Source organism: Xenopus laevis, chromosome 9_10L (assembly GCF_017654675.1).
Source record: "Xenopus laevis strain J_2021 chromosome 9_10L, Xenopus_laevis_v10.1, whole genome shotgun sequence".
Lineage (NCBI taxonomy): Eukaryota > Metazoa > Chordata > Amphibia > Anura > Pipidae > Xenopus > Xenopus laevis.
In genome coordinates, this window is record NC_054387.1 from 124,815,375 (window position 1) to 124,832,664 (window position 17,290).

A 17,290-nucleotide genomic window follows, 5' to 3' on the forward strand; every position below is an offset into this window, starting at 1 on the left:
ACTGGCCTGTCTCTCATGTACAACTGCACTGGTCTGTCTCTCATGTACAAGTGCACTGGTCTGTCTCTAATGTACAAGTTCACTGGTCTGTCTCTAATGTACAACTACACTGGTCTGTCTCTAATGTACAACTACACGGGTCTGTCTCTAATGTACAAGTACACGGGCCTGTCTCTCATGTATACGACGGCCTGTCCCTGATTTCCCCATACAGGAGGCCTCTATATTGTATCAGTGTTCATGGCCGTAACCCGTAACCCAATAAAAAATACAACAACTTAGAAACAAAAATGATTCGCTCTATTGTGGGTTAAGCCATTACTACTCAGAAACAGCCAGTGACAAACCCCGAGAGATAATCACCTACAGGCTCAAAGCATTTTCCGTGAACAAATATGAAGAGGCAAATTCAACCACCAAACTGAAAATAGTGCAAATCACTTCATCTGACCCCAAATGCACCATGTGACGCATGTCCTGGCTGGTCTGTTGTACACAGGGGTCCCCTCTACTCCAGAAGTCTTCAGGCCATTTTGTTATAGGCCGGATGGACCTGTTTCAGTCAGTTTTTAGTTTTCCTCAGAATCGCGACTCCTGCCCATCCCCCCAGTCCTTACCTGAGGGCACAAACCTATTTCTCTCGCTGCTTTGAAGTGTGGGGGAGAGAGCAGGTCTGTGTTCCCTGATGTACCAGATACACAGAGGCCTAATAAATAGTCTATGGCATCTTACTGCAGCCCCTCTGGTATTTGCCTCAGCTGCACCATTTCATCTTCTGTTTAACTGCCACCTGTGTGATTGTCTGCCTTCCCAGAGCAAGAGCGGGAAACCAAAATGCTAAACATGTGACACATTTCATTCATCTGTACTTTGGGCCTCCGACTAATCTCTTCCTACACGGGGCACCCCAGAGATCTTTCTCTACACAAGGTCTGATCCAGGTGCTCTCGGCCTCTCTCTCTCGCTTGGAAACTCTGACTGGCAGCCATTTTGAGGGATAATCCGCTATCATGGAACAGTATATCTATAGTGATAATTCTACATTGAGAAAGCCATTAGGACGACTAGCGAAACGTCTTCAAGGAAAAAGAAAATCCATTAAAGGAACAGTTCAGTGTGAAAATAAAAACTGGGTAAATAGATAGGCTGTGCAAAATAAAAAATGTTTCTAATATATTTAGTTAGCCAAAAATGTAATATATAAAGGCTGGAGTGACTGGATGTGTAATAAAACAGCCAGAATCCAACTTCCTGCTTTTCAGCTCTATAACTCTGAGTTAGTCAGTGACTTGAAGGGGGGCCACATGGTACATTTCTGTTCAGTGAGTTTGCAATTGATCCTCAGCATTCAGCTCAGATTCAAAAGCAACAGAAATGACCCATGTGGCCCCCCCTCAAGTCTCTGATTGGTTACTGCCTGGTAGCCGGGGCAACCAGTCAGTGTAAACCAAGAGAGCTGAAAAGCAGGAAGTAGTGATCTGACTGACTTGTTATACATGAAATCACTCCAGCCTTTATACATTACATTTTTGGCTAACTAACTATATTAGAAACATTTTTTATATTGCACAGCCTATCTATTTACCCAGTTTTTATTTTTACACTGAACAATTCCTTTAACTCTAGTTAAACATCAATAAAACCCAGAGAAAGGTCACTTTAAATAGCAACATTTGCTATGCAGCCGACATCGATATTCGAAGACGTTTTGCAACCGCTTTTCAAGAATAAGTAAACCTGTAAAATGAAATGAATGTGTGTTTCTATTTTCTATATTTCTGCTGGGTATTTTACTTTTGCATTTACACAAATTGTTTATGAACAAATTGTGAATTTGGTATCTCCAGTATCACTCATAAACACCCCAATCTCAAAACATTACACACAAAATCATTATTATAAAAGGAATAACATGCTTGTGTTGTTTTATTTTACTGAAAGGCCAAGCACAGTCTTGTCCCACGGACTTGTGGAATGTAGAACTCTGTAAACGTGGAATGTCATCTCCAGTATTTCCCTATGGTTTTCTATGGAGATCCGACTTACCACCTCACTCATGGCCTTTTCACATGAACATCTTCAAGAATTCCCAAGGGCTGAACCATTTTTCTAGAACTCCTTTCCACAGTGCTGTAACTAGATGTTACTGAGCCCCCAACATATATAGAGGTTTTCCTGTTTTACCAATATATGTTGAAATTGCTCATTAATTAGGACCTCATGGGGCCCCTATACCTCCTGGGCCCCACTGCAGCCACTGGGTCTGCTTCCTCTGTAGTTACGCCCCTGCTTTTTCAGCTTCCATTAAAAGTTCTCAGCCTGACATGGTGCATGTTTTCAGGCTGAACCAATTATTATTTTTATCACACCTCCCAACTGTCCCCTTTTCGCAGGGCAGTCCCTATTTTGACAGCTCAGCCCGCAGTCCAGGTTTCTTACTGAAATGTCCCAACTTTCTCTTTGATCTCCTGCTCTGATGCCAGAAAAAGATACAAAGTTTCTCAAACTCAATTAAAATAAGTTTTTTTTTGGCAGAAAGCCCAGAACTCTCAGCAGCTGCACTTGGATAATTTTGTAACAATTAAAGATAAGCAAAGATACAATTGTAACTATTTAAGATAAGCATGTTTCTTGGGAGAGCTGAGACACACAACTTAAAGGGCAGTTCACTTTCATTAGCAAAACACTTAAAACATTGCAATAAAACGCCCAGAAATGTGTTCAAACTTTCAAAAAAACATTTATAAACATTTTTTGTAAAATAGACATGATAATTAGGGGGTATGGCCATAAAATAGGTGTGGTCTAAAATTTTTCACTGCACCACAATTTTTTTGTCCCTCTTTCCATTTTTTTTAATTGTTTGGAGGTTTTTATTATGTAGGGGATCAGAGAAATCATTCCCCTGTTTTTCTGTCTGTAACATCATCCAGCCCGTTTACAGACTGGAGAGTTATCTGATTGGCTGGGTGCCCCAGTGCATACTTTGGAGAGAGGGAGTGTCTGACTTTGAAGCTATTTGTACAGGGTCTCCAACAGAGCTTAACAGGGGTTGTGTGCTGCAAGATCCGGCCAAAACCAGTTTGTGTGAGACTGTCCAGTGTAGAGAAGCCACTTCAACTCTGGAAGTACAGAGAGAGACCATCCTGTTCCCTGCCAAGCTGCTAGAGACTCAGAAGGAGAAAGATGCCTCTGGTGAGATTGATCCTGCTGCAGAGCTGCCTTTAATCTCCAGTGTGACTGCCTCTAAGAGCACCCCGGTGAATGAGACACCCAAGGGAGGATGCTGGCAAGGATTAAAGCATGGGGCCCCAATTTGAGGACAGGTCTTGTGCATTTACCTGCTACATGGGAGCGGCTGCTAAGTTCTATAGCAATAATACCGTGTCACTGTGATTGCTCCCATATTAGAAAAATAAAAAATTTGCAGGTTACTTGGTGCAAACTAGTAGACTGAATTGGTCATGATAGGGTAATAGGGTGGCTGATTTTAGGGTATAATCGCTATACATTCACCATAAATCTGTTGTGGAGGTCTGCTCACAAATTAGTGGCACCAGTCTTTCTGAGCAATATCTGTTAGGCAGGTTTTGGTTCAGTCTGCTCCTGAAGGCAATGCAATATATTGCAATAAGGAATACGCTGTCAGCTCAGTAGAGAGGAATTCAGTATCAGGCAAGGTTGGCTCAGATTTGGTAACTCACAGTAGCCGGTATCAGATGTAGGTTTCATTATACAAACTGCAGAAGAACCATTTCTGCAAAACTGCCGATTGGTTGCTATAGTTTAGACACACTTGTATTTAGTAGTTTATCTGTATCCACCTCTCTAATTAGCTGTCCTAAGCATGCTTTTGATTGGTTTGTTTTTATTCAAATACCACTATATGTACAGAAGATCTTTAGCCCATGACTATGTGCCCACAAGGCACGAAATGTGTAAGGCTGATTTTTTGTTAAATAAATGACTTTTTAACTGCATCAAGTATTGGAGTGACGTCTGGTTTGTGCCAGTCCACTATTAAATACATGTGTGCCAATTGCATCCCCAAGCTGAAGGTCTGGGGCTTGAGCACCTGGACCCCCCTATTAATATTGCTAAGTTAACCTTGTTATCTACTATAATCAACACTGGATGCCCTTTTTGAAATTCATCTATAGCAGGGGTCCCCAACCTTTTTAACCTGTGAGCCATTCAAATATAAAATGAGTTGCAGAGCAACATAAGCATGAAAAACATTCCTGGGGTGCCAAATAAGAGCTGTGATTGGCTAAAGGTAGCCCCTATGTGGACTGGCAGCCTACAGGAGACTCCGTTTTGCAGCACATCTGGTTTTTATACAACTAAAACTTGTCTCTAAGCCTGGAATTCAAAAATAATCACCTGCTTTGAGGCCACTCTAAGCAACTGCCAATGGGTTGGTGAGTAACATGTTACTTATGAGCCACTGGTTGGGAATCACTGGTCTATTGGTTAATAAATCTGGGGCAAATCTGCTTATTGATAAATAACCCAAGCCTATGCTATTGGGTAAATGCACCGCCCTCAGTTTGTTTCTAATGTACAGGCACAATCACATAAGTTTGGTTTTAGTTGGCGCTTTTATTGCAAAGTGTAACTGAGGGGAAATCATTGTTACGGTGCCCTCTGCCATCTTCTCCATGTCCTGCATTCATGGGCCAATCAGATCAAACCAAATATGGCTGCTCCCCCTTTAAGCGTTGCACAGGTTCTTGTTGCAGCAACTTGTGATCTTGCCAAGGCGGGTGTCACTCTGTCTTTTCTTGCAATCGGCGGCAGTTGTGCATCTCCGCTCCCACACTAAGAGGAGAGAGCAGAGCATTGGTTTATACCCATAACTGTGTATCCAGAAACCCGTTATCCAGAAAGCTCTGAATTACAGAAAGGCCGTCTCACATAAGCTCCATTTTATCTATATAACTGAAATTTTTAATAACGATTACCTTTTTCTCTAGTAGTAATAAATCAGTAGCTTGTACTTGATCCCAACTAAGATATAATTAATCCTTATTGGAGGCAAAACCAGCCGATTGGTTTTAATTGATTTTTTTGTACCCTTAAGGTAGTAGAAATAGAAGTAGAAATAGCTAGAAATGTACATTATGTTTGGTGCTTCTGTACCAGCCCAAGGCAACCACAGCCATTTAGCAGTAAAGATCTGTGTCTCCAAAGATGCCCCAGTAGCTCCCCATCTTCTTTTCTGCTGATTCACTGCACATGCTCTGTGCTGCTGTCACTTACTGAGCTTAGGGACCCACTCACAATATACAGTACCCATAGAATAGAAATGTCACAATATAAGGCTGATTAGTAATTAATACAGATAATTACTACATGGCACCACAGAAACCAGTGCAATTAGCATCAGAATTTAATAATCAGCAAACCTGTAGCATCAGCTTATATTACAGCCAGGGAAGCTCATTTTCTGCTGGATAATTAGTGACGAGCCCTAAGCTTAGCTTCTCAACAGCCAATCAGAGCCCACTGAGCATGTGAGTGTCACAGACACTTTCCAAGATGGTGACCCCCTGTGACAAGTTTGAAGTCCTGGATCATTGCTGCTATTGACAAGCCTCGTGCAATAGGTTCAGTATATAAAATATGGCATTTTTTTTTATTGGGGTCACTTACCAAGAACGTTCATGGTTGGGTCAAACTCATTTTCACGATCTGGGGAGCCATCATAGCCTACAATTTTTCTGGAAATCTTTATACATGTGTCCTCGGCAGATTCACAGGGAGCACTGAGCTTTTTCTTACAGGTTCTGATATTGCAGTCATAGCACTCTAAACCTGTGTGGAGGAGACAGCATTTCACTCAGCTGACAGTAGCAATGAGGTGACAGTAAGGCAAGAACAGTAGAATACGTTATTGACAGTAGGACACGAAGGCACCGGTAAGACGTGATGGTGACAGTAGGGCAAGATGGTGATACAAGATGTTGAAAGTAGGATAAGATGGAGACAGTTATACAGATAGCTAGAATCTCAGCTGCCATAAAGCAGGACAGGACTGCTGCTTACAATGGGGATCAGATAGGATCTGTGCAGCCACTGGGACAGAATGCTCTGTTATACAGATAGCTAGAATCTCAGCTGCCATAAAGCAGGACAGGACTGCTGCTTACAATGGGGATCAGATAGGATCTGTGCAGCCACTGGGACAGAATGCTCTGTTATACAGATATCTAGAATCTCAGCTGCCATAAAGCAGGACAGGACTGCTGCTTACAATGGGAATTGGATAGGATCTGTGCAGCCACTGGGACAGAATGCTCTGTTATACAGATAGCTAGAATCTCAGCTGCCATAAAGCAGGACAGGACTGTTGCTTCTAATGGGGATCAGATAAGATCTGTGCAGCCACTGGGACAGAATGCTCTGTTATACAGATATCTAGAATCTCAGCTGCCATAAAGCAGGACAGGACTGCTGCTTACAATGGGGATCAGATAGGATCTGTACAGCCACTGGGACAGAATGTTCTGTTATACAGATAGCTAGAATCTCAGCTGCCATAAAGCAAAGCACGGAAGAGCCCTAGAGGGTTTGCTTGTTATTTCCTCCCCATAACAGTATACTTGGCACTTACCTTGTGTCGGCTTGGTCCCTACAGAGAAAAAAAAAAAGAGTGAATGAAAAGAAAGATAAAAAAAAAGTGTCTCAGCCATTATTTGTCTACAGTTTCATGGAAATGTTACTATTGTAGGGTTAACCTTGGTTCCACAAACTACAGCTCCCGGGATAGCCTTTGATTAAGAATGTCATAGAATGCTAGAGTTTGTAGTCTAGCAACATAGAGGGACCCAAGGTTTACACACCAGGCTTTAGGAATCTGCAATCTCTATTCTGAATGGCTAAGCCCCCCCTTTAACTTGCATCCATTTTCATAACACCTTGGTGTAGTGTTAGAGCTCCTTGCCACTGCTGAACTCTAACACCCCATAACACTGAAAACAATTCAGCTCAAAGCAGTCAAAGACATTCTGATAAATTTACACATCAATCTTTGATAAAACAAATCCTAAATAGTATTAAAGAACAAGGAAAGGCTTAAAAGGGTTGTTCACTTTTGAGTATGATGTAAAATGTATAGTACAGTATAATGTAGAGAGTTATATTCTGAGACAATTTGCAATTGGTTTTCATTTTTTATTATTTGTGGTTTTTGAGTTATTTAGTTTTTTATTCAGCAGCTCTCCAGTTTGTAATTTCAGCAATCTGGTTGCTAGGGTCCAAAGTACCCTAGCAACCATGCACTGATTTGAATAAGAGACTGGAATGTGAATAGGAGAGGTGCTGAATAGAAAGAGGAGTAATAAAAAGTAGCAATAACAATAAAGTTGTAGCTTTACAGAGCATTTGTTTTTTTAGATGGGGTCAGTGAAATTTAAAGCTGGATAGATCCAGAAGAAGAAGGCAAATAATTAAAAAAAACTACAAAAAATTTAAAAGTTGGCCATTCTATGACATACTAAAAGTTAATCAAAAGGTGAACCTTCCCTTTAATTTGTGGGGGTGTGCCCATTGGTCAGGAGCCTCCCCACTGTTTACTGTCACTGAATTTGTACCCCAGGCTGTTGCTTCTTTTTGTTCCCTCTGGGAGCAACATCCAAGGGGTCGGTGAGTGACATGTTGCTCAAGAGCCACTGGTTGGGGATCATTGTTCTTAACAGTGCTGCTTCCCAGAGGTCTTTTGGGTTGCCTGGGACCTCACCCATGCACAGTGTAGTAATGTTTAACATTTTAATAGATTGTACAGAGGTGGATAAAGATGGTGGCCTTTCTCTATTAGGAGTATACAGAGGTGGATAAAGATGGTGGCCTTTCTCTGTTAGGAGTATACAGAGGTGGATAAAGATGGTGGCCTTTCTCTGTTAGGAGTATACAGAGGTGGATAAAGATGGTGGCCTTTCTCTGTTAGGAGTATACAGAGGTGGATAAAGATGGTGGCCTTTCTCTGTTAGGAGTATACAGAGGTGGATAAAGATGGTGGCCTTTCTCTGTTAGAGTATACAGAGGTGGATAAAGATGGTAGCCTTTCTCTGTTAGGAGTATACAGAGGTGGATAAAGATGGTGGCCTTTCTCTGTTAGGAGTATACAGAGGTGGATAAAGATGGTAGCCTTTCTCTGTTAGGAGTATACAGAGGTGGATAAAGATGGTGGCCTTTCTCTGTTAGGAGTATACAGAGGTGGATAAAGATGGTGGCCTTTCTCTGTTAGGAGTATAACTTGGGCTGGTGCATTTTTCAATCAAGATGAGCACTGACCCAGAGATCAAGGTCAGTGATAAACAGGCACCTTCCCCAGGGATTTACAATCTTGGGATTCCATCCTTGTCAATACCCCCTTACTATGTCCCCCTAGTTTCTGCTTCTAGTTATGTAATTCCATGCTCAGCCCCATCACTTACCCTCAAGCAGGACTGCCATGAACACAACAAGGAGAGCAAGTAACAGCTTCATCTTCAGCCTTCTCAGATTCTGCACCAACTACTCCTTCTGTCCCCTTTATATCTCAGCAGCACCTTCCCACCCTCATTTAAATGCCGCAAACTCTGCCTCACCCATAACACAAAAACAAGAAATACAGCAATGGCCGGGTCATTATCTCTGCCCCCAGGGACAGGCAGTAACACACACAAAAGGCAGGATTGCCAATTCCACTGTAACACAACGCCCCAAATAATCACAATACACTTGCTGCACAGACTGGGATAGGCAGAAGTACTGTACATGCCTAGGGCACAATGGTGTGGGAAATGTAAATACAGCTGTGCTTGAAAGTTTGTGAACCCTTTAGGACTGTCTATATTTTCATATGAATGTGACCTAACATCATCTGATGTTCAAACAAGTCCAAGAAAACCTAATTAAACAAAAATGATTATATTTGGTCATGTATTTATTTGGAGAAAAGAGGTCCAATGACAATAAGTAAGTGAATCCTTCGGATTATCATATTATTTGAAGGTGAAATCAGAGTCTTGTATAATGGGATGAGAGTGAGTGTGAGTGATAGACCCTGTAAAGCCTGGTCACACATACAATACATACGTGGATGCAGTGCCATAACTTCAGTGTGCCAGGCCCCCCTGCAAAGAAATCTTTGGAGGGCTCGGCGCACTGCACTTCCCAAGCTGCACTCCCCTTTTTTCCAGAGAAAACAACCCCCCAACATTGATGGTGTCCCCTCATAATTTAAGTCTTCCATCTCTCTAACAAGTTTAGTTGCACTTAGTCTCTGCACTCTCTCCAGCTCATTTATATCCCTCTTAAGGACTGGAGTCCAAAACTGCACTGCATACTCCAGATGAGGCCTCACCAGGGACCTATAAAGAGGCAGAATTATGTTTTCATCCCTTGAGTTATTTCCAAGACAGAATGTGCATCATGGCTTGAACAAAGGAGGTGTCTGAGGACCTCAGAAAAAGAGTTGTTGATGCCCATAAAGCTGGAGAAGGTTACAAGACTCTCTCTAAATAGTTTGGACTCCACCAATCTACAGTGAGATAGATTGTGTATGAATGGAGGAAATTCAAGTCTGTTGTTACCCGACCTAGAAGGGGTCGACCATCAAAGACAACTACAACTGCAAGGCTTCTAATAGTCCAATAGGTTACAAAGGAACTCAGGGAAACTTCTAAGCAACTCAAGACCTGTCTCATATTGGCCAATGTTGATGTTGAGTCCACCATCAGGAGAGAACTGAAGAGCAATGGTGTGTATGGCAGGGTAGCAAGTAGAAATCCACTGCTCCCCCCCACCCAAAAAAAATATTGTCTCTATAACACGCCTTTTTACCTTCTGTTCTCTTGATTCCCGGTCTGATTTTTGGGTTCTCAACATCTCTCTATTGTACAAGCACTCTGGCCTGTCTCTAATGTACAAGTACACTGGCCTGTCTCTAATGTACAATTACACTGGCCTGTCTCTAATGTACAAGTACACTGGTCTGTCTCTAATGTACAAGTACACTGGCCTGTCTCTAATGTACAAGTACACTGGCCTGTCTCTAATGTACAAGTACACTGGCCTGTCTCTAATATACAAGTACACTGACCTGTTTCTAATGTACAAGTACACTGGCCTGTCTCTAATGTACAAGTACACTGGTCTGTCTCTAATGTACATGTACACTGGCCTGTCTCTAATGTACAAGTACACTGGCCTGTCTCTAATGTACAAGTACACTGGTCTGTCTCTAATGTACAAGTACACTGGCCTGTCTCTAATGTACAAGTACACTGGCCTGTCTCTAATGTACAAGTACACTGGCCTGTCTCTAATGTACAAGTACACTGGCCTGTCTCTAATGTACAAGTACACTGGCCTGTCTCTAATGTACAAGTACACTGGCCTGTCTCTAATGTACAAGTACACTGGTCTGTCTCTAATGTACAAGTACACTGGCCTGTCTCTAATGTACAAGTACACTGGCCTGTCTCTAATGTACAAGTACACTGGTCTGTCTCTAATGTACAAGTACAATGGCCTGTCTCTAATGTACAAGTACACTGGTCTGTCTCTAATGTACAAGTACACTGGCCTGTCTCTTATGTACAAGTACACTGGCCTGTCTCTAATGAACAAGTACAATGGCCTGTCTCTAATGTACAAGTACACTGGCCTGTCTCTAATGTACAAGTACAATGGCCTGTCTCTAATGTACAAGTACACTGGTATGTCTCTAATGTACAAGTACACTGGCCTGTCTCTAATGTACAAGTGCACTGGTCTGTCTCTAATGTACAAGTACACTGGTCTGTCTCTAATGTACAAGTACACTGGCCTGTCTCTAATGTACAAGTACACTGGCCTGTCTCTAATGTAAAAGTACACTGGTCTGTCTCTAATGTACAAGTACACTGGTCTGTCTCTAATGTACAAGTACACTGGTCTGTCTCTAATGTACAAGTACACTGGCCTGTCTCTAATGTACAAGTACACTGGTCTGTCTCTAATGTACAAGTACACTGGTCTGTCTCTAATGTACAAGTACACTGGTCTGTCTCTAATGTACAAGTACACTGGTCTGTCTCTAATGTACAAGTACACTGGCCTGTCTCTAATGTACAAGTACACTGGTCTGTCTCTAATGTACAAGTACACTGGTCTGTCTCTAATGTACAAGTACACTGGTCTGTCTCTAATGTACAAGTACACTGGCCTGTCTCTAATGTACAAGTACACTGGTCTGTCTCTAATGTACAAGTACACTGGTCTGTCTCTAATGTACAAGTACAATGGCCTGTCTCTAATGTACAACTACACTGGTCTGTCTCTAATGTACAAGTACACTGGTCTGTCTCTAATGTACAAGTACAATGGCCTGTCTCTAATGTACAACTACACTGGTCTGTCTCTAATGTACAAGTACACTGGTCTGTCTCTAATGTACAAGTACACTGGCCTGTCTCTAATGTACAAGTGCACTGGTCTGTCTCTAATGTACAAGTACACTGGTCTGTCTCTAATGTACAAGTACACTGGTCTGTCTCTAATGTACAAGTACACTGGCCTGTCTCTAATGTACAAGTACACTGGTCTGTCTCTAATGCACAAGTACACTGGTCTGTCTCTAATGTACAAGTACACTGGTCTGTCTATAATGTACAAGTACACTGGTCTGTCTCTAATGTACAAGTACACTGGCCTGTCTCTAATGTACAAGTACACTGGCCTGTCTCTAATGTACAAGTACACTGGCCTGTCTCTAATGTACAAGTACACTGGCCTGTCTCTAATGTACAAGTACACTGGCCTGTCCCAAGGCAACCATAGAGCTTTAGATGTAACTGTAGGCAGCTCCTCACTAACATTTTCTATAGCCAGCTTGGGTTTCAACTTGCCACCTCCCACCTTAATCCACTCACCCTTCTGCTCCAGAAGCAACTGCACTCAGCATCCCTGGGACTGTAATTTCTGCCCCCTGTACAGGGTTGGACTGGCCTGTCAGGGTATCAGGAAATCTCCCGTGTTATAGGGAAATTCCCATTGACACCATAAAGCCATATAACACCTGTACCATTTATGAGGTTAAATGGGGCTCAGCTACACTGGGTCAGGGACTGATGTGTAATCTCTGTAAAGCACTGAAGAATATGCCAATTCTATATAAATATTAACTAATACTGTATTAATCTGATGTCTCCCTTATTAGAGAAATCAACAAATTTCCAGGGTATTTAATGCCACTTAATGGGCTTAATTGACCATAACACATGGGCTTAAAGGAGAAGGAAAGATAACAAAGCAGTTTATTGCCAATAGATTAGCCACAATAGTGCAAGTTGCAACACTATATTTATTCTGCAGAATGCTTTACCATACCTGAGTAATCAGCTTTTTTGTTAAGGATAGCAGCTGCCATATTAGCTTGGTTGACATCACTTCCTGCCTGAGTCTCTCCCTGCCCTCTCATAGCTCTGTCTCAAATTATAGCAGGGAGGGGGGAAAAGGGAGGGGCGAATCAAACTGAGCATGCTCAAGCCCTAGCCCTGGAGATTTCAGCTGAAAACAGGAAGTCAGATACAGAAGCCCATGAGTACATAATAGAAGGAAAGAAATGTGGTGTTTATTTTGACAAAGAACAGCATTATTTTCAAGTTTAATGGTGTATTTATATAGACCTTTCTGATAAAGCTTACTTAATTTTAGCCTTTCCTTCTCCTTTAATTGTAAGGGTGACTGGTTTTAGGGTGTAAAATAGGTTACAGGAGTTACAATCACTATAAATTGTACCATATATCTGTTGTGGGGGTCTGCTCACAAAGAAGCGGCACCAGTCTTGTGCCTAGTGTTGCCACCCAGCTGGTAAATTTGTAATACCCTTAAAAAAATCCCTTGGCCCTCCACTGGAAACTTACCTTTTCTCCATCTTCTTCCCATCGTGCAATGTGGCTCCACCCCTTTTTGCATCATGGCCCATCCCCTTTATGTCATGGCCTGCCCCTTTTGTTCCAGCCCCCACCAGTGGCCGGTAAAAATATTCTGAAAAGCTTCCAACCCTACTTGTGCCTTTGAGAACCCACCAAGCATCATTGCCTTTGTGAGCAATATCTATTCGGCAGGTGTTGGTTCAGTCTTCTCCTGAATGATCATCAGAAGACCACGGTATGAGGCAGCCCATATAGCTCAGCCGTGGGCAAATTGGCAAATTTCTGACATCATCACCGGACAAACAGACCTGTGAGTCATTCAAATATAAAATGAGTTGGGGAGCAACACAAGCATGAAAAACATTCCTGGGTGGTGCCAAATAAGGGCTGTGATTGACTATTGGTAGCCCTTATGTGGACTGGTAGCCTACAGGAGACTCTGTTTGGCAGCACTTCTGGTTTTTATGCAACCAAAACTTGTTTCCAAGCCTGGAATTAAAAAATAATCACCTGCTTTGAGGCCACTTTAAGCAACTGCCAAGGGGTTGGTGAGTAACATGTTACTTATGAGACACTGGTTGGAGATCACTGGTCTATAGGTTAATAAATCTGGGGCAAATCTGCTCATTGTTACATAACCCCAATCAAGCCCGGACTGGCCATCTGTGAGTCCGGGAAATTGCCCGAAGAGCCTCTCTTCTTATAGGGTAAATGGGCTGCACGGGTCCTCTCTGTTCTGTAAACGGCTGCTGGAGGTGATTGGATCATCTTTGCTGGCCCAATCCGTTATCGAGTATGGTCCTCCCTCCCAACCTTATACTCACTATCTAACCAATTAAAAAGAAGCAAGGCATGCTGAAGGGGTATGGGAATTAGGCAGCGAGGGAAGCAGTGGGAAGCTGGCTGCACGTATGGAGGCAGAGTTTGTCTCAGGCTGGACCAGGCAGATGAAGTCAGGAATTGAAGCTTTTATGTAGCAGTTTTCAGTTCAGCTGAGCTGCTTCCAGCGTAGGGCTCTAGTAACAGAGTTCCCCTGGCTGAGGCAGCTGAGAAAGGGGGTACAGAGCAATCAATGTGCAGCTTGACAAGGTGAAAAATGTCCCTGCATTTTCTCTTAGCAAAAGATTTAGCCTTGGGCAAAATTCTTTACAATTTTATGGTACTGGTGATTATTTCTACATTAATTGCTGTGTTTTTAAAAGCCTGGATTGCACATTCGCAGCCCTTTAGCCTGTGGTGTTGAACTTTAAGATTTCAGCAAAATTGTAAGGCCTGTAGGGCCACAGTCCTTATTCAAATAGTGGAGCTATATTGTGCTTCTATTTACTACACTGTATATAATGTTGACTATTGGCTATGTGGCCCTGTATGAAGGAAGATGGTGAAGGAATTATAGTTTAAAAAATGCAGTAGACAGTCACCATTCCTTTCTATTTTAGATCATTCCAAGCTCTTTCCGTTTTTGGAGAACTTTGAACTGTGCCCTTTTACTTTATGGTGAACCTTGTCAGCCATTGTGAGAACTAGCACAGATAGAATAAACTAAATTCCTGCAATAAATAATATAGACCTTGCACTCCCTTTGTTAAATGTCAGCTGAGTTAGTTTTATTGCAAGTGTCTAAGGACTATGGGACAAGTAGCATTTTTAATACTCAGGGTGCTGTCAAGAAGCCCTACAGCGGTGAACCCACCATTAATTGCTTGGAAATAACTTCTCAGTGAAAAACAGTTGCTTCACCTGCAGTGACAAACATTTTGATCTCCACATTTTTGCCAAGAGCCAGTGGAGTAACTAGAGCCCTAGTACAAAAATTTACAACTGGGCCCCCCTAAAAGGGTTGTTCACCTTTGAGTTAACTTTTAGTACTATGTAGAGAGGGATATTCTGAGGCAATTTGCAATTGGTTTTCATTTTCTACTATTTGTTGTTTTTGAGTTATTTAACTTTTTATTCAGCAGCTCTCCAGTTTGGAATTTCAGCAGTCTGGTTGCTAGGGTCCAAATTCCCTTAGCAACCATGCACTGATTTGAAGAAGAGACTGGAATATGAATAGAAGAGGCCTGAATAGATAAATGAGTCATTAAAAAGTAGCAATAATAGTAAATTTGTAGCCTTACAGAGCATTTGTTTTTTAGATGGGGTCAGTGACTCCAATTTGAAAACTGGAAAGATGTAGACGAGGAAGGAAAATAATTCAAAAACAATAACAAGAAATAATGAAAACCAATTGAAAAGTTGCTTAGAATTGGCCATTATATAACATACTAAAAGTTAACTTAAAAGTTACGTGCAAAAAGGGCATGTAAAATTGAGGTTTCACTGTATTATATAGTGAATAAAGTAGCCCCTCTTGTAAAATATAAGGATATTATAAGTTATCGAGGAGTTTCATGACCATATAAATACACGAGGCCGAAAGCCGAGTGCTTTTGTACAGGTCATGGAACTCCAAGGTAAATTCTAATATCCTCATATTTTACAACTGGGGGTACTTTATTCATTATAATTAGGGTTGCCACCTGTCCGGTTTTGACCCGGACAGCCCGTTATTTTGAGGGGCTGCCCGTGCGGGATTCCCTTGATTGACACGGCGACCGGCCAATCGCTGATCGCGCGTCATAGCCCCGCCCACTGACACCACGGGCCCGTACACTGACATCATAGCCCCGCCCACTGGCGTCACATACACACCCACTGACGTCACGGACCGCCCCCCGCCCAGTCTCAGCCAGACATAAATGTGGCAACCCTAATTATAATACACAAATTTCAGTGAGTCAATGTGACAGAAATGACATCAGAACTCACAGTTCACTATATATATATAAATTCACTATATATATAAATTCACTATATATATATATAAATAATTAAAGACACAAGGCTTCAGGCTGAGTACCACTCATGTATTATAAAATATACTATTCAGGCCTGGTCAAGCACTAGAGAGGGAAAAATTCCTTCCTGACTATAAATGGCAATGGGACCAGTCCCGGGATCAACTTGTACTATGAGCTATCTCCCATAATCCTGAATTCCCTCTGAAAAGACATCAAACCCCTTCTTGAAGCTTATAGTATGCATGTATGCATAGCATACCTTGTTATTCAACGGACTCTTCTCCATTCTATTCTCTCCTTGTTCAATTTTCAACTTTTCCTCTTTACTTGTTCCCTTGATTTAAAGGACTACTTCTCCTTTTTTTGCAAGTTTTCCACCTAGCCAGCTTTAATAATTTAACATTTTTTCTTCATATTTTGTTCTTGTTCCCATCCCTCAATGGTTCTTCTCTGTTCCCCCTCCTCTACACTTTTTCTCTTCTGCTGTCCACAACTATTCCATTTTCTTTTTTGTATGCAACAATGTATCTACCCCTCTTTCTGTACTTGCCTTTTTTTAATATACCTCCTTCTCTCCACTTCTTCCTCAGTAGTCACTTTCCCACATGAAATTTTTGATAATGTTCTCTTTATGCAGTCACAATCTGCAATAATGGCAACAACACTCAGACACACACAGGCACACATAAACTCAGGCACACTCAGACTTAGCCACACATACACTCAGGCACAAATGGACTCAGGTACACACAGACTCATGCACACATACACAGACACACAGGCACACACAGACTCAGGCACACATACACACAGGCAAGACTCAGGCACACATACACACAGGCATGCACAGACTGAGACACACACAGACTCAGGCACACTAATCAACTGCAATGTATACAGCAATTGTACTAGTTATATTGTATGGCTTAGTTCTGACAATCTGTAATCACTATCTCTCTCCCCAGTAATACCGACAGTGTGACCCTTAGTGTCACAGCATATCTGGCTCTGCAGTTGCATATAATGGCCCCCCACACGATATGATGAAATCTCTAGACCAGTGTGAGAGCTTACAGTTGCAGCAGCTGTACCAGGGAGGGAGAGTGAAGGAGCCGATGAAGGCACCGCCCCTGCTGTGACATTATCAGCTGCAGCCCTGGCTTTTCTCCGTACAGCTGAGACTGCAGAAACAGCTCACATCTTAGCTCAACCTGGGCCCCGTCAGGGACACGGTCCCTGGTGCAGTCGCACCTTCTGCACCACTGGTAGTTACGCCACTGCCAAGAGCTGTACAGCAGTTACATATTTGCTATACGCTTAAGTGAGCAAGTGTGTAGCACAGCAGATTAGGAGTACTTCACTGTGCACCATACACTTTACAGTGCAAAGTCTTTATGTATAGGGTTTATTGCCAGGCAGATGTTTGCATGTGGGCTGCTTCACAGTTTTTGCCAGGGCTGCTTTTAACTCCTAGTCCGGCACTGACCCCAATCCAAGCCCATGCTATTGTGTAAATGCACCGCCCTCAATTTGTTTCTAATG

General features: G+C 42.3%; 1 protein-coding gene across 1 annotated transcript; it reads right to left on the minus strand.

Moving 5' to 3' along the window:
* Positions 1-4,582: 4,582 nt before the first annotated feature.
* On the minus strand, positions 4,583-8,581 carry LOC108701721. The gene is made up of 4 exons (XM_018236719.2): positions 8,439-8,581; positions 6,617-6,634; positions 5,656-5,817; positions 4,583-4,821 (listed from the first exon to the last, which is right to left on the minus strand). The coding sequence occupies exons 1-4, from the start codon at positions 8,488-8,490 to the stop codon at positions 4,715-4,717; spliced, it is 339 nt and encodes a 112-aa protein (XP_018092208.1). The 5' UTR covers positions 8,491-8,581; the 3' UTR covers positions 4,583-4,714.
* Between the last annotated feature and the right edge of the window lie 8,709 nt (positions 8,582-17,290).